Source organism: Eulemur rufifrons, chromosome 8, assembly GCF_041146395.1.
Source record: "Eulemur rufifrons isolate Redbay chromosome 8, OSU_ERuf_1, whole genome shotgun sequence".
Classification (NCBI taxonomy): Eukaryota; Metazoa; Chordata; class Mammalia; order Primates; family Lemuridae; genus Eulemur; species Eulemur rufifrons.
In genome coordinates this window covers 111,005,294-111,027,510 of record NC_090990.1, presented here as the reverse complement: position 1 = coordinate 111,027,510, position 22,217 = coordinate 111,005,294, and the positions used below count along the sequence as shown (strand labels likewise).

The 22,217-nt window shown below is 39.3% G+C and overlaps 1 protein-coding gene across 2 annotated transcripts; it reads right to left on the bottom strand.

Annotated features, from left to right (window-relative positions):
• Window positions 1-833: 833 nt before the first annotated feature.
• AMPD1 (adenosine monophosphate deaminase 1) lies at window positions 834-21,935 on the bottom strand. 2 transcript variants are annotated; one of them, XM_069478942.1, is made up of 16 exons: window positions 21,838-21,935; window positions 20,793-20,804; window positions 17,334-17,514; window positions 15,740-15,902; window positions 12,531-12,696; window positions 9,176-9,395; window positions 8,524-8,653; window positions 6,753-6,947; window positions 6,326-6,457; window positions 5,445-5,608; window positions 3,970-4,096; window positions 3,664-3,827; window positions 2,884-3,004; window positions 1,985-2,158; window positions 1,344-1,454; window positions 834-1,007 (listed from the first exon to the last, which is right to left on the bottom strand). In XM_069478942.1, the coding sequence occupies exons 1-16, from the start codon at window positions 21,857-21,859 to the stop codon at window positions 849-851; spliced, it is 2,241 nt and encodes a 746-aa protein (XP_069335043.1). In that variant the 5' UTR covers window positions 21,860-21,935; the 3' UTR covers window positions 834-848. The 2 variants fall into 2 exon arrangements, with proteins under 2 accessions (XP_069335043.1, XP_069335044.1); XM_069478943.1 differs by lacking the exon at window positions 20,793-20,804.
• Window positions 21,936-22,217: the final 282 nt, after the last annotated feature.

Here is a 22,217-nt window from a genome sequence, read left to right as displayed (position 1 = left end):
GCTCACAGCAACCTCAAACTCCTGAGCTCAAGGGATCCTCCTGTCTCAGCCTCCCGAGTAGCTGGGACTACAGGCATGCACCACCATGCCCGGCTAATTTTTTCTATATATATATTTTTAGCTGTCCATATAATTTCTTTCTCTTTTTAGTAGAGATGGGGTCTCGCTCTTGCTCAGGCTGGTCTCGAACTCCTGAGCTCAAACGATCCACCCACCTCGGCCTCCCAGAGTGCTAGGATTACAGGCGTGAGCCACCGCGCCCGGCCGTAATTTATTGTTGTTATTATTATTTTAGAGACAGGGTGCTCTATTGCCCAGGCTGGAGTGCAGTGGCACAATCATCACTCACTGTAGCCTCAAATACCTGGGCTTAAGTGATCCTCCTGCCTGAGCCTCCAGAGTAGCTAGGATTATAGGAGCAGGCCACATCACCCGTCTCAAGGGACTTTTTAATGGTTCTATGTGCCTTAAGCAAATTTGGTTCCATAAACCAAATGCCTATATTCTCCCAACAAGTCATTTGCTTATATTTTTGCCCAACTTTAATAACTTTTTTGCCTGAAAGTCATGGAACTCTGCAGTCAGACAAACCTAGGTCCCCACTGCTACCCTTCACTAGATATATTCTTGTGTAGGTTATTAACCTTACTAACCTCAGTTTACTAACATTCCCTAAAATGGAGATAATAATATCTACTTTATAAAGGTTGTGAAAAGGATTAAAGGAAATAAAATCAGTGGAACATCTAATACAATCCTTAGTTTATAGTAGGAACTCAATAACTGGAAACTACTATTCAAACTCTACAATAAAAATCTCAGCCATGTTCTTATTTGGTTTATTTATTTTATTCTGTTGATTTAAGGCCCTCAGCAATCAAATTGAGTTCATAACACCAGGTTTCATAGCGATAGGCCATGCGAATTTGGGCTACATTTGTCCTCCGGATATCATTTCCAGCAGGGCCTTCTTCAAGGTAATTGTCACCCAGAAACTTTGCTTTCTCCTATAAGAGAAAAGGAAGTAGAATGATTGTTGTCTCTTTTCACCCTGGTATAGACAATAATTGCATTCTCCACAAAAATTCTTTCCTTATGTTAGCCACTGGCAAAAGAAAAAAACCATTCAAAGCAGTCATCTAGTGCCTCACTGTTCACCGTCTGAGGAGAATCAAGTGTATTTTATTTCCCTTACCCAAAGGATATGGCAGGAGAGATAGAATACGCCTTTCTATTCCCTGTCCATGATAACTACATATGATTTGTGGTACAACTTTTCTACGTGTGCTTCCCTAATTTTTCCAGACACTGTACTCCAAAGAGCAACTCAAGAACAGGTCTACCTCATGAGAAATTCCACACTGCAAAACGCTGTTCCTTGCTACTTCACACATATCACAGGTGCTCAGCTTGAAGACTTGCGCAGCAATGGCATATTCTTCCATTAAGGGCTCCTGCAGTTATATATTTAAATGAGGCAAAAAAGAGGAATGCATTAATAAAAGAAACAACATGCATCCTGCAGGCCGTGCGCGGTGGCTCACGCCTGTAATCCTAGCACTCTGGGAGGCCGAGGCGGGTGGATCGCTCGAGGTCAGGAGTTCGAGACCAGCCTGAGCAAGAGTGAGACCTCGTCTCTACTAAAAATAGAAAGAAATTATATGGACAACTAAAAATATATATACAAAAAAATTAGCCGGGCATGGTGGCTCATGCCTGTAGTCCCAGCTACTCGGGAGGCTGAGGCAGTAGGATCGCTTAAGCCCAGGAGTTTGAGGTTGCTGTGAGCTAGGCTGACGCCACGGCACTCACTCTAGCCCGGGCAACAGAGTGAGACTCTGTCTCAAAAAAAAAAAAAAAAAAAAAAAAACATGCATCCTGCACAAAAAGTATCATAAAATACCTGGATTTGACTTTCAAATTCTGGGTAGAAACAACAGTCCAGCAAAATATATTTGGATTACTCAAGATTCCATATGTATACCTTGGTGAAGTGGAATTGCATCGGGTCATCTGTAGACAGTGAGATCATTAGTCCTTTCTGGAGGAAATCTAAAAAAGGATTTTTGGCATACTCTAGAAATAGGCTGTTGTTACTTAATGGTGACATGGCAATGGGAATCTGGGCTAAGAAAAACAAGTACTGTAACACGGGAGTCTGAAAAGGAAAAGTGAAAAAAATATGTAAGGATTTTGGAAAAGGGATACAAACATTAAAATAAAACATTTAAAAAGGATAGAAACATTAAAATCTCATGGTCTACCTTAAGCTTTAGCTTTCAACAAAATTATCACCTGTTCTTTAAATCCCCTAATAAAGAATAATTACAGTTTTTCAATGTAAATATATAAATACTATTTAGAATAAATGTATTTAGGATCACCAATTTTCAGAAACGTAGAATCAAACAGAATTGTTTGACCTTTAATTGCCTAAGTTAGATGGTCTGTCACAAGCAAAAAACTTCACCTTGAAACATTCTTTCTTTATGCTACAAAAAAGTTCTTACTCTCACAAGAGACATGAAAGCATGCTAGAATAAGAAATCTGGCGAAATCTAGCTTAAGATAAGCCAAGCCATCTCTGAATTATTCCTTGTCAGAATTCTAAACTGAAAGCCAGGAGATCTGCGTTGACTCATCTCTGCCAGCAACTAGCCAGGTAATCTTGAGCAAGTCCCTTTACTTCTCTCTGTAAAATGAACTGCACTAAATAATCCTAAAATTCTTTTATGCTCTACTTGAATTTGATTCCAGTGTTGATAATGACTTGTGACAGTATGGTAAGGAAAAAAAGAAAAGATTCATCTAGTTCCAATATAAAAGTTAATGAAGAGTGCCTCACAAAAAAAAAAAAAAAAAAAAAGAGTTCCTCCAACTTACCTTTTTTAAATTCAGGCCATGAGAGATATTATCTGCTATCATGAATGCTATCATGAGATGAGTGAGAGCTCCAGCTTCCCCACAATGAGGTCGGAACAGAAACGTATTCATGCCTCGTTCCCTAGGGAAATGGAAGTACTATAGAAATTGCAGGTTCTGGGCACAGAGTGATTTACAAGAAAATTCGGTAGAAAAATTAAGACTCTGGAAGAGAACGAGTCATCCAAAGGATTCATCAAAACTGACAATCCCAGATAATAATCTTAATTATTCCTATATACAAACTTTTTAAAAAGAGGCAGCAGAGGATATGGGGCTAAGGGGACAAGGCAACCAAGAGATGATTTCCTGAACAGAAACATCTTCAGCCTCAAAAGGGAATTTACCATTATCATCATCTCAATATTTCTCCTATTCATATTTTAAGGGGTAAATGTTTCCAGAAAACCCCATTATAACATTCCTCTATTTATTTCTTACACAGATATATCAAGAAGAATAAACTGTGTGGAGTTTTATAATAAGTTGCACAATGATTAGTATAAATTCCTAACTTCAAAAAAAAAGAACTTTGAAATTTACTGAAGGCACCAAAATGTCGATTCCTGCCCCTAAATAAATAAACTGGAGAAAAAGTTAAGAGAAAGACATTTCTGATTTTGGCCAATTGGAAGTGCCCCAGTGATGCACTGAGGGCTTTGACCACATACAGTGCCAACGTATGAGGAAAGAGCGGTGTCATGTAGGCTCGCCTTCTAGCTCCAGTTCTCTTCTACTTACTTTCTTAGACTGTTGAGCACCATGATATTTGCATACATGTAGTAGGCATAGTAAGTGTAAGATGGATTCTTTTCCATTGTCCACTCCTGAGGTTTGGGACTCTTGGAGGAGAACATGTGGCCACTGTGTTTGGATTCATCATCCACACTGTCAAAGCCAGTGATCTGTCAGGAAGAGTGAGCCATGCAATGGGTCCTCCAAAGGCAAGGACCAAGTGTAAAGAGATAAATACCATGAATAAGTTATGGCCAGGTAGGAAAGCAGGTTCATGAGCAGCAGTATTAAGGCCTGCAAAGTCATGCTTACATGCTTGAGAAAAACACTGAGGTCAGGATGAGCCTGGGGGTTGACGGTGGCCTCAAACACTGGCATGAAAATATTCTCCAGCATCTTTCCGAAGTGTGGCAGGAAATTCTTGGATCGGAACACATCACTAAAGACAAGAATGAAGAGAATTTAGGAAGAACAGAAGAGTTTTAAGACTGAAAGCCCCAGTATGAGGGAATCAGAGGACCCACTGCCATGTACAGGCAAAGACCTGGTATGGACATCCTAGGTCCGCTCTCATACACTCTTCTTGGTTACCCATAAAGAGAGATTCAATTTGGAAAGTACAAATTTCTTGATGGACCACATACCAAATCTCTTCTACAACCCTCTGTGGCGAGAAAACTAAACTTTCACAGATAGGTCCAGGTAGAGAATATAGCAATTGTGGTATAAAAGGTTTAATGATTTATATATACATGTGCGGTATGCAAGATAGTGAGCATAAAATGTTTATCAAGAATACCTCTGATATTCTGTAGCTGGGGCAATTTAACAAACTCTTATATAGTATTTAATATATGCCAACCACTCTTCTGAGTGGCCAGAAATATTAGCTGATTTAATCTTTATAACAACTCATTAAGCTAGCTGCTGTTTTAACCCCATTTTAGAGATGATGAAACTAAGGCAAAGAGAGGTGATATCATTTGCTCACTGTCACACAGCTAATAAGTGGTGGTAGAGCCAGGATGCAGGCATTGCCAGTCTGGGTCCAGAGTCCATACTCCTAACCACCACACTCTACTACCTCTTTGTCTTAATGGTATTACACAAGAAATATTATTCCTGTCAAAAACTTACTTACTTTTTTGGCTAAAGAAACAGTATAAAACTCTTGCTTTGCCACAGGGCATACAGAACACAGAGGCAGGTGGCAGAGAATATGTAAACACTTGAGTTAGATAAAATGTCAATGATACTGCACAAATCAAAAGAGAAGCCATCCCCGAAGGCAATGAATGATAGCAGTTGGTATGAAAGGGATAAGACTTCCTCAGCAATACCATTGATAAATACTCATTGATTATGGACAACTTGAGCACTCGTAGGTGAGGTAATCAGCAGACAGTAGTAAAGGTTCTGACACAGAAAAACTACATCCCAGTACAGATGAGCATGGGAAAGAATGAACTGGACACAGAGAAGAAGACCAGGAGAAAGAAAATGTGTCCTAAAATGTATATAGTTCTTATTCTAGCCTACTTTTGATCATTCTCAGTGAGTTGTGATCTTCACAAAGCCCTGTGTTTTAAAAAACAAAAATAAAATACCTTCTCTGGTTAGAGACTGAAGTGAAATGATCTTCCTAACTCCTGTCTGTGGTCAAGAGTGCTGTACTCAGAGTTGGCAAAACCAAGCATACAGGATGTGTTACTGAGCGTGTTTATGCAGGGGAGGTGAGGCAGGTGAGACAAGGGCAGGCTTTGGGGTCTCCAAAGCCAGATACATACTAGATTCTGGGGACCTGGATCATCCATGTCAGGTTGGGGCAGTGGATGCGGTTGCGGACAAACCAGGAGGAGAGTTTGCTCCACTCATCAGGACTGCGGCCATAGATGGACAGGCGGGGCTCAGCGTGCTGGTACTTGGCATCTACCAGGTCTGCACCTACCTCCTGCAAAGCCAAGAGTGGAGTCTAAGCCAGGAATTCCCATAAATCCCTCAGGGGCCTAAAGCTGAGGGATCTAGGGAGAAGAGATGGGTACTAAGAAGAACTGAGGAACATGAAAGGAAGTAGAAGGAAAATATCAAAGGTTAAGATCCAAGGGAACTGAGAGTTGATGAGAATCTGGTGGGCATAAAAGATTGAACATAATAGAGACTAGAGAGTGAAAAAGTCAGACTAAGGGTGATGAGGATGATGATATCCAAGGCTCCTGCAAAAGAAATTCAGCTTTTCATGTTTTGCTTACTTCCCCAACACAAATCTCCCAAGTCCATATGCTATTCCTGCTTCCTAATGCGTAGGCACCATGAAGATGAGAGTGGATTCCTAATCTAACTGCCTAAACTTACATCTCCCAAAGCCTGAAAAACCCCAGTCCTTAATCAATCCCCAAACCATAACCTTAATTTCTCTACCCTAGGAATAGAAGTCTTTAAAAATCACTACAGTGGACATTTCAGAACAAATTCTTATATTTATTTGCATAGTGTTTGGCCCCACAGATAGCACTCTTCCTTCCTCCCTCCCTTCCTTCCTTCCTTTCCTTCTTTCCTTCTCTTCCTCCCTCTCCTCAAGAACCATGCCAGGCCGAGTACGGGGGCTCAAAAAAAAAAAAAAAAAAAAGAACGATGCCAATTACCATAAATCTGATTGGTTCATTCTTACCTTGATGATAGTGGCAAAATATTCCCCATTAATATAATTGTCTGTCTTCAAGTAGAGGTCCCGTAGCTCACTCGCTCCTACAGGATTGTATTTGTCATTGAATTTATCAAAACGCTGGAAGGTCTGGCGTCCCTGAAACAGGAAGAAGGAGCAGAAATGTAATATTACCAGAGGTGCCTGGACACAGAGAGGTAGGAAACAAACAGTCAAATGGAACAGAGGCCTGATAACAGGGGAAGGGATTGGGCTCCAAGAATAGAATCTGGGATAATTGACAATGAGTGAACCTCAAAATTGTCTGTGGTGCTTTCAGACAGCATGGTAAGCCCAGATGGTTAAGAGGGCTCTGAGAAAGGAGGGCTTATAGAAGAAAGACATGTGGGATTCTGAGAATTAGAGGGAAACTGACACTGTCTTTTCAACCTACAGCATGAACATCCAGAGAATCAACAGTCAGGTCATAGGGATGCATTTTTAATTTAGTAAAAAGTTCCTTTAGGGTCAAATTCTTCTCTGTGGTGCTATATACCACTCTGTCAGCATCAACTTGGTAAGATTTCTTAATAAAACGCAGTAGATGTTTCTGGTTCATGCAAGCAGCTGCATGGATATGGGTGTCCACCTGTGTGTACATTCAGAGAAAGAAAAACCATCAATCAGCCTTAGTTATGCTACTCTGTTAGAGGTTATGGTGCTTGCAAATCCCACCGTGTTTGGACAAAGAAGTAAATAATGGGGTTGTGTACTGACAGCTGGTGGAGTGGCCCGGCAATAAAGAACCTATTAGGACTTTTATGTGCCCATGCAAGGATGTGAAAGTTTAGGCTAGATGCAATGGTTATGCCTGTTTCTCTTGTATATCTGTAAATCCAATTTACTTCCTACATTTGATCCACACCAATCTTTTATTAGTTTTAATTTAATTAATTAATTTTTTTGAGACTAGGGCTCACTGTGTTGCCCAGGCTGGTCTCAAACTCCAGTGATCCTCCCACGTCAGCCTCCCAAGTAGCTGGGATTACAAGTGTGTACCACTGTACCTACAAAATTTTTGAGGACCATTCTTCACCCCTTAAACACAACTGTAAGTGAAGCAGCTGCCACAGCTTTCAGCTCCAAAGCAGAAAGGATAGAAATTATGAAGTCATGGCAGAGTGATGGCATTTATGACATAGATATTTTTATAATTATTTTTTACACTGAAGTTTTGACAGATTAATTAATTTGTCCAAGGTTATATAGGCAGCTGAGCCAGGATTTGGGCCTGAATCTCTGTTCATGTATTTCCTTTTTTTTTCTTTTTTTCTTTTTCTTTCTTTCTTTCTTTCTTTTTTTTTTTTGAGACATAGTCTCACTCTGTTGCCCAGGCTAGAGTGCCATGGCATCAGCCTCGCTCACAGCAACCTCAAACTCCTGGGCTCAAGCAATCCTCCTGCCTCAGCCTCCCGAGTAGCTGGGACTACAGGCATGTGCCACTATGCCCGGCTAATTTTTTTCTATATATATTTTTAGTTGTCCATATAATTTCTTTCTATTTATAGTACAGATGGGGTCTCGCTCTTGCTCAGGCTGATTTCGAACTCCTGAGCTCAAACAATCCACCTGCCTCAACCTCCCAGAGTGCTAGGATTACAGGCATGAGCCACTGCGCCCGGCCCCCATGTATTTCCTATTCCCACTTCCTTGCAATTATTTAAATGGTCAGAACACAGCTTGGAAGTGTTTTCTAATTGCTCGGAGTTCATAATCACTAGTTTATTTGGTATTCACAGTCCTCATATGAACTGGATTGAGCAGATAGATTTCCCAATTTTACAAATGAGGATACTGAAGCTTGAAAATATTTAACCACTTCCTCCAAAGTTTTACAGTCAGGAAGTAGAAGAAAAAGGACTAGAAGGAAGATCTTCCAAATCCTAGAATAACATTTTTGGATGTTTCATTTGTTTTTGTTATTTTTATTGTTGATGATAATTATGATTTTTTTTATGCCAAGAATATGACAAATCTTTCCATGGGGAAAACAACAGAAATGGCATTTAATCCTTTAGATATAATCTATCTGTTTTCACTAAAATCCACTGTACCTGCAGAAATCTTAAATTAATCAGAAAAATAGTGTTTTTCTTATCCTTATCAAGAAATAATAGATCAATGTGTTTGCCCAGGAACTACCTCTAAGTTGCTAAAACGGTTACCTTCCTGCAGTTATAAAAATCTCGGTGGGGGTTGTTTTTCAGCTCCTTTAACTCGTCCATCTCGTTGAGCATCTGATGGACCTGGAACTTGGAGGAGAGGAACTTCAGGCGCCGGTGGGCGTAGGTCTTACTGTGAAGAATAAACTTATATAATTTCAAAAAATTATAGACATTTAAGAAAAACAATCACAATTTCAAAACTATCGAGACCCTTATCACCCATAGGAAATGATTATTGGAACAAAACTTTCCATTTATTCTGCAGTTAATCTCACTGAAAAGTATTGGGTCCCAACTTTTCATAAGAATTGGATATAATAATGAGGGAGAACTTAAAAAGGTATCTTAAAGGTCAGTGGAGAGCGTGTCATTCAAAGTTGAGGGCCCTGGCTTTGGAGTCAGCTGCTTTGAGCTCAAATCCTGGCTCAGTGAGCTGTGTCACTTTGGGCAAGTTACTTAACTTATCAGAGTCTCACCTCATAAAACTGGAATTATAGAAATAACTACCTCATAGAGCAATTGTGAGGAGTAAAGGAAATAATGTACATGAAAGTTTTAACATAGTGTTTGAACATAGTGAGCATTTAATAAATACTTATTGTTACTATCAGTAGTAGCAGTAGTTGTTGTTTAGGTCTCACTAAACACTTACACAGGTCCTTGGGCAATTAAAGCCAGTAAAAAATTCATATCATCTAAGAAGCTGTCCAAATTTGGGTAAGGAAGTGGCTTAGGCTCGTCTTTGCTGGCTGCTGCTTCATTAGGATAGACGTAAACTACACCATCTTTCATTTTGAGGGGATAGCCCAGGTTTTCAGGAAGGTTATCTGTTCGGAAAGGGTCTTCTCCCTTCTTCACAGGGGGAGTAAAGACTTTTTCAACAAAACACAGAGTCATATATTAGCACATAGGATGAATGACCACATAAAAATAGCCAAAATATGAAATACTATAAAATCTCATTAGTTTGGAATCCTGTCCTTCATAAGTTATCATTATCAAGAATTAATAATTGCATTATTTTTCAAAAGTGACTAAATCAATAGTATAAAATAACTATACAAATAATATTTTATCTAGTGAAAGAATGATTTTCAAGTTCTTTAGAAGGACTGCATACATAAAGTAATTGATATACTACTTACAAATAATTTTAATTATTTACTGAAGTTGATCATCAAAGCCTTTATGTTTAGAGCATTTTGTTAGCCTATTAGATGAATGTTTAGAGCATTTTATTAGCCTATTGCATAAAAATAAAAGTCAAACTACAGTTGAAACATAGAGTTTGGATCTTTACCTTATATAAATCAACCTTTTTTTAGTCTTAATATAGAGCGTTTTTTAAAATAGATTTTCAAAGAGCAGGTTCACAGCAAAATTGACTGAAAAGTGCAGAGTTCCCATGTACCTCCAACACCACAAATGCATAGCCAACCCCCACTATGAACATCCTGCATCAGAGTGCATTGATTTCTTATAATCCACGAACCTATATTGACACGTCACAATCAACCAAAGTCCATAGTTTACATTAGCTTCACTCTTGATGTTGTGCAAACCTATGGGTTTTGACAAATGTATAATGACGTGTATCCACCATTATGGTATCATACAGAATAGTTTTACTCCCTTAAAAATCCTTTATGCTGCACTAATGTAGTTTTTAGTGTAAAGGGAGAAATAAAATAAATTCTTATAAGAATTATAATTCTCATGATAATTAGGTTTCCAACTTTTTAAAGCATATACAATTTCTGCTAAAGGAATTGAGAAGGCATTAAAGTGGATAAATTTTACTTTCTTTCCACTGTTAACAGCCTAAGAAAGCCATGAACATATTCCAAATGGTCAGAGCCTTTAATCACTCATTTATTTACTTTCAACTTGTATGGTCATTCATGCCTCTTCACTGCTATGCCCAAGGAAGGCATCAGAAAGTCTCCTGTTTGCAAGTGATGCCTGAAGTAGCCAGAGTGAGGAAAATAATAGGAAAAAATTTGCACATTTCCTGTTCAAAACTGGAATATAAGGAACATGAAAGAAATAAAACAACATGTTGCTACATCAAGCATCAATTTTCAAATCCTTAAACATATGAGAGAGATAAAGTATAACTTACAGGAAATAGAAGCAAGACAAACATCCGATAAATGCCAATATTATAGAGGATAGGTAAACCAATATGAGTCACCAAACCAGAGGCATGTTTAATGTGATTTTTATATTAAAATAAATTACATTTGGGTTGTTTCCACATCTTTGCAATTGTGAATTGTGCTGCTATAAACATTCGGGTGCAGGTGTCTTTTTTATAGAATGACTTTTGTTCTTCTGGGTAGATGCCCAATAATGGGATTGCTGGATCAAAATGCCCATCAATTCATGAATGGATTAGCAAAATATGGTATATGTATACCATAGAATATTATTCAGCTATAAGAAATAACGGCAATATGGCCTCTCTTTGGTTCTCCTGGAGAGAGTTGGAACCCATTCTATTAAGTGAAGTATCCCAAGAATGGAAAAATAAGCACCACATGTACTCACCAGCAAACTGGTTTCCCTGATCATCACCTAAGTGCACATTTGGGAATAACACCAGTTGGGTATCGGACAGAGGTGGGGGCTGGGGGGAAGGGATGGGTGTATACCTACTTGATGAGTGCGATGCTCACTGTCTGGGGAATGGACACGCTTGAAGTTCTGACTGGGGGGGATGGGTGCATACCTACATGATGAGTGCATTGTTGTGCACTGTCTAGGGAATGGACACGCTTGAAGCTCAGACTTAGGGGGATGGGGGGCATGGGCAATATATATAACCTGAACTTTTGTACCCCCATAACGAGCTGAAATAAAAAAAAACAAATAATTTAACAGGAAAAAAAATAATAAATTACAGAGAGGAAACTGTAGAACTGGAAATCTTTAACAGTATAACAATTTGGAAGTTTAAAAAAATCTTAAATATTTGCCTTCCTAGAAATTTCAGTTTTCAGAGTATAAAGATGTAAGACAATTGCACAAAGATGTGTATATAAAGGTGTCTATTGTGGGCTTGTTGGAAATAAGTTTAAAAAAGTCGGATATCCAAATGCCTAAAAACAGCAACTGATTAAATCAATTTTTATACAGTTATGTGATAGCAATCTGTGAAATTATTAAAATCTGGTTATTAAAAATATGTATTTAACTTTTTATGAGGCAGAAAGTAAAAACTGAGATAAGCAAGTAAAGTTCTATGGAAAGTCAAAACATGTAGTTTACTTTTATCCAGAGGTCAGAAGGCAAGAAATGATAGTATCTGGACTCCCTCTTTAAAGATTAGGTCAGATCTGGAGATTTGGCTATGCCGTGAATATGGCAGGGGAAGGGCAGTTTAGGTATAGGGAACAGAATAGCAATAGCACAGGAGCAGAGAAGTGTCGAGGTATATGGAGAATAGGAAACACTTCCAACCAGAACAAAGAGTATAAAAGGTGGAGTAGAGGAGATAAGTTTAGAAATAAGTTGAGTGCACAAGTCCAAAAATAAAAAAATAAACAAAATGTATTAATAGTTAGGAGGCTGATGGCAGTTGCCCTTGAATGCCAAGCTAAAGACTGGACTTTACCTTGTAGGTAACAGGGAGTAGCTAAAGGTTTTTGTCAGAAGAAGGATGTGCTCAGATCTGTGTTTTAATAACCGGCACCAAAGTGAAGATGAACTGAAAGAGGATGAGATTGAAATGTAGCAGAATAGTTAGGAAGCTATTGTAATAATGTGAGCAAGAAGAAATATAAGCCTAAATTAGGGTTTGGGGAACAGTGAAGAGAGAGCAGGTTCAGCGGGATATTGTACAGACTGAATCAAGTGATTGCATGTTGGCGGGGGGGGATGAAGCCAAAGATGACTATGTTATTTTTAGCCTGGATTACTTACAATCTAGGGACATATTTTAAATTTAATATTTAGCAGTTAAACTGAAAGATATATTCCATACATTATGTAAGAGAATTAGTTACCTGGGTAGAAGCTCTCATTTGCTACCCAAGCCTCCCCGTCAATGTTCCGCAAGTACTTGGATGGGGTTTTTGGGAATCTCTGAAATGACAACTTCATGTATTTCTCCCGTATACATAATGCCCGATACAGACCTTTGCAAACCATTTCAAAATCTTCAACTGTAACCTGCCAGAAAAATGTCAGAGTATGAGAGTGAATCCCATGAAAATCTGAGAAGTGGATACAGCTTATCCTTAGCACTTCCCAGCTCTCCTGTGTGGGGCAGCCCAGGTCGAGCCTCACCTGCCCACCTGGCTGCTTCCTCATTGACTTGGGCCTGGTCTCTGTCCAGGAACAAGTCCTGAAACCTTTCTAGCTTTTTCATCTCCACGAAAACTTACCTGTCCTATGAGTGTTTCCATTGTGGTCTTGTATTTGTTTTGTTGTTGTTGTTGTTGTTTGCTACATAGCAGTGATTGTCTAGCAAATGTGATTAAAAAGACCCATTCTAACATGGCATATGCTCTCTTCCTTCCAAGTAACATATGGACATTTTAAGTACAAGACTACACCTTAACTGAAAGACAATGTGACTCTAATTGTGAGAATTCAAACCATTTGTTGGTCAGTGAGGGAAATATTTTGGGACGAATAAGGTGTCACAAATTCCTCACACCCTACCATGCATGCACTGCGTTCTGCACCTACAGATGGATCAGAACATCATCCTGTGAGAAGTAATTCTTTTAGATGGTTTTAGGGAGAATTTTATCTGTGGCTAAAAATGGAGACATTTTAGAGTAAAGCTTTATTAGCGTCACTGGAAATTTCCAAAACTGGTCTATTTTCCCTGTCCCCTATCTCCAATTCCTGACTAGGCCAGTCATGGCCAAGCAGTTATAACTTGAAATTATTGGATCCTCATTATCAGAGCCCAAAGACTTTCTCTCTCTCTAGGACCAAGATAAGCTTGTTCCCAATGATTTGAGGTTCAGATATTGATCCTAATTTGTATAACTTTGTTTTTTTTTTTTTCTTTTTTTTTTGAGACAGGGTCTCACTCTGTTGCCTGGGCTGGAGTACCGTGGCATCATCAGAGCTCACTGCAACCTCAAACTCCTGGGCTTAAGCGACTCTCCTGCCTGAGCCTCCTGAATAGCTGGGACTACATGTGTGTGCCACCCTTCCCAGATAATTTTTCTGTTTTTTATAGAGACAGGGGTCTCACTCTTGCTCAGGCTGGTCTCAAGCTCATGACCTCAAGCGATCCGCATGGGCCTCCCAAAGTACTAGGATTACAGGCATGAGCCACCACACCCAGCCTAACTATTTTTAAAGACCTGCTGACCTTGGCCAAAAGAATCTGGCACAGGTGCTAAGTCTGGGGGTCTGCTCCCAGTGGCATGCTTCTTTCATTGTTTCATTGCTACCTGATAGGCCACTGGTGTAGCAGGTCCTCAGGGACAAGAGCTGGGTCTTATTCACCTGCATGTCCTCAGGACTTAGTATGCAATGTCTGGCACAGAATAAGTGCCGAATAAGGACTGATTAAATTGAATCCATTGTTTATCAGGGATTAATGGTCTTGGGAACTTATACTTGATTCCCCCTTTACCTCTCTGTTTAATCACAAGGATGAAGACCAATTTGGGTACAGACTACAACCAGATGGAGTGTTGCTCAGTAGCTCAGCCATATTTAGCCAACAGGTATAGCAACATGGTTTTTCAAAGACAAAAACTCCAGGTCAAGGTTTCAGGTGTTCTCCAGGTGTACCTTTTCCTTCCTCCCCTCTTCTTTCTTTTTATTCTTATTTGCATTTCTACCAAGCATGTAGGTATCAAGTTTGTCTCCTAATATTTCTGTTATTTTGAATTCTGGAGTTCTCCAAACTGTATTTCCCATGTACTTATTACCATTAAACATTGCATTTCAGTTATTTAGTACATAAAACCCCTGCCATTTGCAAAGCACTCATGTTTTCAGAAAATGAATAAACAAGAATGATGTGTATTTAATTGCTCTGTCACTTTTAAGTTTCTGGGATTGACCCTAAGTGGGTCAGTTACATGAGAAGGGGGCTCAGCACTGGTCATTAAAACTATATTTGGAGCATAGACTAATAGCTAAAGAGCAGTTTCACCAATATGATGCTGATTCTGCAAGTCCATGTGGCAGAGATTTATTAATTGACCAACTGTTCTGGATGGGACAAGCAGGTCAAGTTGTTTGTGACATGAGTTTACTGTCTCTGTAGCATACTAGAGTCTGTTCCAGGTAATAATTTACTGTGTAAGCATCTGCAATGAAATTGGAGAGTTCAGTCTATCAAAAAACAATAGCCTCATTAGAATTTTCTAACCTTTCCTTCAACCTCCTTCTTTTCTCTGGGTCTCTCCTTTCTTTTTTCTTTTCTTTCTTTCTTTTTTTTTTTTGTAACAAGAGTCTTGCTCTATCACCCTGGGTAGAGTGCAGTGGTGTCATCATAGCTCACGGCAACCTCAAACTCCTGAGCTCAAGCAATCTTCCTGCCTCAGCCTCCCCTCAACAATGCCCAGCTAATTTTTTCTATTTTTAGTAGAGACAGGGTCTCACTCTTGCTCAGGCTGGTCTTCAACTCCTGGTCTCAAGCGATCCTCCTGCCTCAGCCTCCCAAAGTGCGAGGATTATAGACATGAGCCACCGCACCCAGCCTATCCTTTCTTCTCTTCTCTCTCTCTTTCTCTTATCTGTATTCTTTGGCTGGCTCAGGCTACCTGAAACCCTTCTCTCCATCCCAGGTCTGCCGTGGGTCCATTTTTTCCCTAGATCTCCCTGTGCCTCCCAGAGGCTCTCTTTCTTGCTTTATGATACCATCAGCAAGACCAGACTACCTGCTACCCTTTTGTTTTTCTTTTTTCTTTGTTTTTCTTCCAAACACCAATTCAAACCAGATCTTTGGTCCTTTTGCCAAAATCTTTCCATGGTATTCCATAACACATACACTGCATTCTAATCTGTATTCTCCATGTGCAAGCAAGTAAGATAGAAGAGAAATTATGTGAGCTGATAAAAGCAAAACAAAAATATAAGGCATAACATATTAGTATTGAAATGCAATAATGAAGTATAACAAAGGACAAGTGAACTAACCCCTTCCTCAACAGGAAGGGGAAGAAGGTAAGAAGTTAGAAATGTCAAGCTGAATGGCTTCCTAGCAGCTAATTCTGAGTAGCAAGGAGTAACTCACCCCAGAGGCATAGTCACCAGTGATCTGCACTCTCTGGAAATCAGGCACCGTCTGGTAGGTTGGAGATGAAATGCATTCATCAATGTGGGACAGTTTGGTGGAAGATGTTTCACTTAGTGGAATAGACAAATTAACAGTCTTCCGTCCATGAAAACGCTTTTTTCTGGATTTGAAATTAAAAGTTAAGAGTTTAACTTTGTCTTCTTCAGGAGTTTCATTATGATAGATGGATGTTTCACTATATAATTTTATTTTGAGGACAATAAATGAAAATTAAAATGTGGGTTGAGTGTCAGAAACAGGATCCAAGCATAGTGAGAGAAGCTATCATTGAAGACACATGACAGTGTCCCCTTCCTCCTCATATAACTTGGAAGAGCCTTAGCAATCACAGCAGAAGGCCTCCAGCATGGCATCATTCTTCTGGGCAGTCCACTCCTAGCAGAATAGGCAGCCTGGGTACAGCGGTAGACACAGGCTATGTCAGTTACTACCTGTATCATTTTGTTCATGTTCCTTAAACTCTGTGAGCTTCCATCTCCCCATCTGAAAAAATGATGTAAAAATGGCTACCTTACAAGATTTCTATGAGATTTAATGTCTATAAAATGCCTAGCACAGTACCTGGAACTTATAAGTTGTTTAATGTTATTTCCTCAAATCAATAAGTATTTATTGAGTTTCTGCTTTGACTTAAGTCCTATGTTGGGTCCCATAGGGGATGCCAGAGGAGGTGGATTGTTGTTCTTTCTTTAAAGACATAACCAGCAGAATGATCTTTCCCCATGAAGCTGGTGGGATGGGGGAAGGGCTGGAAGGAGGGGGTTCTAGATAAGTTGTCAGTATAGGTTTGAGGACTAAAATATGGCAGATAGTGAATATTAGAGTGGTTCAAATAAAGGAAAATAGAGGGCCTGGCATGATGGGTCACACTATAATACCAGCACTTTGGGAAGCCAAGGTGGGAGGATCACTTGAGCCCAGGAGTTCAAGGTTACAGTGAACTATGATCATGCCATTGCACTCTAGCCTGGGTGACAGAGTGAGACCCTGTCTCAAAAAACAAAAAAAAAAAAAAAAGAAAAGAAAAGAAAAGAAAATAGACTTTGTGGAGACGGATCTCTGAAGACTGTTCAGGGGAGACAGTGTTTGCATCATAGACATAGTATGGGCAGGGCATGAGGGCGGAAACAGAACTGCATTCCTAAGGCCAAAGGTGATCAGAGTGGCTGGAGGACAGGACTCACCTAAAGGAGCACAACACTAGATTGGCTAGGGATGGAGTCTGAAGATGAAGGCTCTCAAATTCCAGTTTATATAACCATTGTGTATAAGTTGAGTATATTCACAGCAACCATTAGCCCACTTTGGTTTGGAACAAGTGCATAGGTAGCTTGAGTCTTCTTGCTTGGGTGCATAGGGATTGGCACCTCACCCTAGTTTATATAGTGTGTGGGAGAGAAAGAATTTCTAACCCTGGCAGAGTTCTTCCTCTGAGCTGAACCATCCATTCAGACAGACTGAACCGTATCTTCTCTGATGTTTCCCCCTCCCTGTGTGCCAAAGTACTAAGCATTCCCCTTATACCACTTACCTCCTGCCTTCTGTGGAGGTGGACAGAGTCTCCAGGTGGAATATGTGTGCTTGCATCTCATGATGAAAAATTGGACAGCTCTCATCCACGTCAAAGGGGGAGATCTCCTGACGGCCCCCCTCATCTTTGACTTCAGAGGCAAACACTTTTTCAGCAAAGCTACGTGTTGCATCATCAATTTCTAAAAGAGGTTTTCACATATTAGCATTCAAGCCCGTTTCAAAAGTCATCCAAGAGTTTCTGCTATAGTTAAGGCACAGGGCTAAGGACTGTACTGGGTGCATGGCTCGCCTGCTTTCCAACCAGGGTCCCAGAAACACTACAGAGCACAGTGCCTGCTCTCCCTATATTGGGTTTCTGTGTGGACAGTTTGAAAATATTCTCTTAGAAACATGGGTCAGATTCTCATAGCACATTTCAGGAGGGTCCTAGGGATGAGACTGGACTGTTACAGGACCAGCACTTAATGTAAGATCACCTGTTTCTGGCAAGGCTAAGTTTGGTTTCATAGTAACTGTGCAGCACAGTCCTTCCCGGTAGGTTGGTGGAGCTTTCTGGTGGTTTTGGAGATGTGGATATGGCTATTGGTCCTTAGAGGTTTTCTTCCTAAGGAGAACCAGTGATCCTATTGATGTAAGTAGTTCTGAGAAATACATGTGTACTTTAAGACCTTTCTTCTTCTTCGGACAGATATTGTGTTTCTCTCACACATCAAACCTTGTTTTTTTCAAATCCTGACCAATTGGTGAAATGCTGCTGTGTGGGGAAAGGGGACCACTACCTAGTACTGGGAGTCTCATTTTTTGTGGACCTGAGCCTTCCATTTCAATGACCCTTGGAAAGCCAATTTTACCTTTATATAACTTAATTTCTCCATTCTTAAAATGGAAGGGAGAAGGTCACCCTTAGCTTGGCAATAAATGACCCAAGATCCTTAGGATATAAGAGAACCAGTTTCATCATATAAGGTGGTGATGGCCATCAATTATCTGCTTTTCTGTTAAGTTCCACTGTGTTCTCCAGATCTCCAGTTGTTTGAATCCAAATAGTTATTACCTCTAATACTTTTGGTATTTCTAGAAAAGAGCTGGTTGCAATAATGGCAAACAGCTAGCTGTTTGGAGCAATAGTAGAAGACAGGAACATTCCCAACAGAATGACAGAGCAAACTATTAATACATGCAGAGAGTAAGATACCCACACCCCATTAATGTCTATACAGGCATCCAAAAGTCCATATTTTCAGCTCTAACTTAAGTAGGTGAAATATATTCAAGTCCCCTGCTCTGCACTTACCAACTCCTTTGCCTTTCTCTGGTTCAGTTTCCTTATCTGTAAAGTGGGAATACTAATACCTACCCAACCTCACTTGCAAGGCTGTTGCGACACCAAGTGAGATAATATATGTAAAAATGCCTTAAGGAAAATAAAGCACCAGATTAAGTTGAATGATGTAATTTAGTAGCATTGGTCAAACAGACATTTGGTATTTGGGGTTAGCTTTGGGTCATTATGGAAATGATAAATTATATATGACTTAATATAGATAGAAACATGCATTGGAAATTACAGTAATTGATTCATAACTTCACCAACACTGTCAGGTCAGCCAGTTTTAAAAACCTGGCTTGTCACAGCAGAGTTGACAGAAAAGCCCACTATGTTGGCTGAACTTCATGCATCTGTTTGCCTTGTTAAAGTCAAACACTTCCTGAAACTGAAAAGCATCTTTGGATGCTATTAGTAGTTCTTGGGCAAGCACCATGATCCACGAAGGAATAAACAGAGCACTAGGTAAGATACATTCTACGGCCTGAGAATGCATCCCCACCCTACTGCCAACTGGTCCCCAGGACTAGTATCATTTCTCTCTGAGCTTCACAAGCAAACACATGCACCTGGAGGGAGAATGGCAAGCAGAAGTTAGCAGAGGCATCATGCACCACACAGGGCAAATGGAAATAAGCTGGTTGGCTATGATGATGAAAATGAGGATGACAATGCAAGTCATGCTGGGTCTGTGACAATGCTACTAGAGGCCTCAGGAATGATGGTGTGGAAATGGATGCCCAGAAACCAAATCCTACTTGCTAGATATCTGACTCTTCCAGAACAAACATTCAGCATATTTTAAAACATTGTTTTTACTAAGATTTTCTCTTCCTAAACCACTGTAGATAGTTGAAAAGTAGGAACTCTACTCTTGAGAAGTAGTTTACATGCTGACCAAAAATTATATGGTTGATATTTCCTTCCACTGAATCAACCAGTTGTTTTGACTTCAGGTATCCACAGCTGAAATTTGATTCGTAATTCAAGAACTCTGCCTTTCTAAAATACTTCAAGGAGTGGTGGTGACTATGGAAGGGAAAGAGTGAAATTTATATTTCAAAAGATGAGCAGCTAACATTTGGTGACAGCCTGAATTCATGGAGTAAAGAAGAAATAACTCCCTTGGGTTTATTGCTGACTTCTTTTATAATGGAACATCTGAGTGGAGATGTCTTGAGGATAGGACATCTACATTTGGATGGAGAATAGACAAGAGAATAGAAACAAGAAGTAGAATGGTGAAGCAGAAAGAATACTGGATTAGGAATGAGAAAAATTGTCCTTGACAGCTGATTGGCCTTGGACAAACCACATAATCACTGGGAGCCTCAGTGTTCATCATCGTAAAAGAGGAATGTTAATAATAATAATATCAACTTCAGGGAAGTGTTATGAAGATTAAAAGAGAAATACTAAAAAACTATACAGTACTATGTACAAGTTGGGGATTATTATTATTAACACAGGAAGTTCAAGACTTGAGAAAGGGAATATCATGCTTGCTTCTTCACCCAGCAAATCCAGAAAAGCATGCTTGTTTCTCAGCAGTGCTTTATTGCCATGTAGGAAAGACAAGGTTGTAGGCCTTTCATCTGCCACATCTCGTCTCACAGAGGAATTCAGAGGCAGGCCTACTACCAGTCAGCGAAAGGAAAAGTCTAATTTGTGATGGAGGGGAGCATACAACTAAAGTCACAGTTTTATCTAAAATGGGTTTTTATTTTATCTGGTCACCAAAATTCACAATAAAATTTTTTTGCACTAAAGTTGAAGGTTAGCTAAGACAAGATTCAATAGGCCCCTTTGGCTAATCTATGTCTTTTATTTCAAAATGTCAAATAAGTTCCCTATGAGGTTTTCTCAAAAAAAAAAAAAAATATATATATATATATATATGTGTGTGTGTGTGTGTGTGTGCGTGTGTGTGTGTGTGTGTGTATCTCTCCAGAAAAGCCGTGAGTTCATTTGTTATGGGATATCCGTGGTCATTATTAATCTCCGCTGAAGCTCAGTAGTATCATTTAATAAACACTGCTGAAAAATAACCATGTTTCCGAATAAGGAACAGTATCATTTCTTTAATCAATACTCTGACAAATGGCAGGAGAAATAGTCCAAAATACTCACGTTTTTCTTCAGCTGTGTGAAGTAAAATAAAACAAGATAAAATATATGAACAACTTTCAGAAATCATAGTGGCTACTAATCAGTACTTTAGGATAGCAGCATGCAGATTGGTGCAAGAAAGAGATGTGACGGATGTGTTATTTCAGCTCATTCTTCCAGCTTGTCTACAATCTGCTGCCATCAAAAACCTTGGAAATATGGTCATCATACAGCTCTTCGTTTTCTTTTTCTTTCTAATATGTCTCTTTAAATTTATATGTGTACTTTTAAAAAGGTACTCCTTGTAAAATGAATACACCGATTGGGTTAATATTTTTGTCATGCTCATGATTTCAGTTAATACTATAGCTAGAGACATTGTGTATCATGCTTCTCAGAACGGTGGCAGCACAGGTTTTGTTTAGATTAGCAGAGTAGATATGAAGTATCTCACATGGTTTTCTTCTACTGGGATCATCAAAGATGCTACACACGTAAAATAGTTTTAGAATCTGTATTCTGATGGTTCACAGCCCATGTTTGTAAACAGAGTGATTTTATTTTATTTTTTATTATTTTTTCCGCTCTGAGAAGATTGAATGCAGAGTAATTTTGAAAAGAATGTTACAAATTTTTTATTATAAGAGCAATACATGTTTTATGTGAAATAAAAAGAAAGAAATTGAACTGGAGAATAAAAGTAATAAGCACTCACTTAGAAAAATTGGGAAATTTAGGACAGTAATAATAATAATAATAATAATAAAATCACCACAGTCCCATAGTCCAAAAATATCCACTCTTAACATTTTAGTATTTTCCTTTTCAATTTATTTTCTATGCAAAAATTTAAAAACACAGTTGTGATTAGATTATACATGTAATTTTACCCCCTCCCAAAACTAAAAACAAGCAAAAAACTTTGAAATATTTTGCCTTTTTCTGAAATATATTATTCAGAAAGCTATTATGAACCCTAAAAAATGATTATCAAAGCTGACACAGTAGTTAAAGGAATGGCTGCATATGAAAAAGACTGAGCTCTCCAAACAGTGCGCACACCTACCTGGAAGTTTGAACAGAGGCATTATTGCTGGGAGCCTTGATTCTAGGGTAGCACAGTAGAAGGGAAGAGAGTGGGGACTGTGAGGACGGCTGACTGACACTATAAAATACCCTGACGTTCATTTTATTATTTTGCTTTGCCCCCTGTAATAGGACTCCTCTGCTAGGGGAGAGAGATGAGCTTTGGTCCTATTTATAGCTTGAGGCAATTGACAGTGAAAAACAGGTGAAGCGTCCAGTCTTTACTCTATTTTGGGATTTCAGAAAAAATATCTGTGGTGGGCCAGGAATTGCATTTCAGTACTCTCTAAATCTTCGTACAGATTGGATTCTCGTCAAGTGTAGCTTTCTTACACGGTGTGACCACTGATGATTATTTCC